Source organism: Octopus bimaculoides, chromosome 27, assembly GCF_001194135.2.
Source record: "Octopus bimaculoides isolate UCB-OBI-ISO-001 chromosome 27, ASM119413v2, whole genome shotgun sequence".
NCBI lineage: Eukaryota > Metazoa > Mollusca > Cephalopoda > Octopoda > Octopodidae > Octopus > Octopus bimaculoides.
The window spans coordinates 10,616,162-10,617,779 of record NC_069007.1 but is presented as its reverse complement, the minus strand read 5'-3'; the positions used below and the strand labels follow the sequence as shown (position 1 = coordinate 10,617,779).

General features: G+C 35.0%; 1 protein-coding gene across 1 annotated transcript in view; it reads right to left on the bottom strand.

Moving 5' to 3' along the window:
• LOC106880052 (glutamate--cysteine ligase catalytic subunit) overlaps window positions 1–1,618 on the bottom strand; it is a 31,341-nt gene that overhangs the window by 23,145 nt on the left and 6,578 nt on the right. Inside the window, exons 3-4 of the mRNA XM_052977138.1 lie at window positions 1,359–1,465; window positions 137–244 (exon numbers count right to left, since the gene is read on the bottom strand). Of these exons, the coding sequence (XP_052833098.1) occupies window positions 137–244; window positions 1,359–1,465 (215 nt within the window). The remainder of the gene's footprint in view (window positions 1–136; window positions 245–1,358; window positions 1,466–1,618) is intronic.

Below are 1,618 nucleotides of genomic sequence, written 5' to 3'. Positions count from 1 at the left end.
AAAAAATAATAAGTCCTGGGGTCGATTTGTTCGACTACAACCTTTCAAGGTGCTGCCCCAGCATGGCCGCAGTCAAATGACTGAAACAAGTAAAAGATATAAAAACAGTAAAGTAAATTCAAAGTATTATGGTTACCTTTCTATAAAATGTTCTTCTGTATGATTCAAATCGGTGATGGCAGCACCGAATGGATTTCTGGGTTTGCCTTCCATCATAAATTCGCCATATTCTGAAGTCCATACACTTTGATATTTTGGGGTTAAAAATGAGATTATGTTTACCAAACTAGTTATCAGAAATTTGTTCAATTAATTAAAATACAATTATAAATTATAAAATTTAAAAATCTATACATAGGAGAGATGATTCTGTTTGCTTGTGTTGGAAGAAATCTTCAAGTGACGTCGTCATTCCTCAACGAATGTTTCCCAAAAGTTAAACAGCCCTCTAAAATATCCAAGAATGACAGTTTTTGACTTATCATCCCATTTTCAATCTCTTTCCAAGATTTAGAGTGTTTTTAACAAAACACGCCCATAAAGGATGTTACATAGGACAGATATTGCAATAACTAGCCCATCAACAGTGTATATACATTAAGTATGATTCGCAGACCGCTGTTTCAATTCAATACTGCCTCAGTTGCATGCACCGAATTTTTATTCAGCTGGATGGCTATTTACAACACCAACGAATGTTACACTCACTTTTTCCTTATATCAAAGACGACGAATTGTTCGAGGATGTGGATGGCTGCAAGTATGCTTCATTGAAAAGGCTGCATTGCTTCTGGTCTTCTCACTGGCTGCTGACGGGGATTGATTACTGTCTCTCTTATATCTAATCCATGAGAGTCGTTATTTCTGGACAAATACTGCAGTAACTGGCCCATCAGCAGTGTATGATACACAGAAAAGCATTCTAAATACTAGCTCAATTACGTGTGTTGGTACATTATTTACATTCGACGGATATTTGTCCTCATCTTGTTTGTTGTTAACACAACGTTTCGGCTGATATACCCTCCAGCCTTCATCAGGTGTCTTGGGGAAATTTCGAACCTGGGTTCTCATTCCTAAGGTATTTTTCGACGTTATTATTATTATTATTATTATTGTTGTTGTTGGTCAGGTCACTGCTTGGAATCGAAATCGGAATCTTGGGGTTAGTAACCCGCGCTCTTAACCACTACGCCATATGCCCGTTGTGTTAACAACAAACATGATGAGGACAAATATCTGTCGAATGTAAATAATGTAAATAATGTACATAATTCCTCATCTCTTAAATATAGAACTGTGCGTATGTTAGGTTTATGAAAGACTATTTCACATTTGATACAGATAATTATATGCACCTTGATTCTAATGCCTGTACTTGAGGGGATCCAAAAAAAGACGTGGAAGTCAAAGATAACTGGACAACTCGTTCTTCATGGTCAAACCGTATTAAGGAATATTCAGTCTAAAAAGAAATCACAGAGAAATACAATCCTGCTTATCAAAAGTAGAAAAGAAATATGTTAACGCTCTTATAATTTCCACAGCTTAGGTTTTCTAAATATATGTATACACACACATATTATATATATATATATATATATATATATATATATAT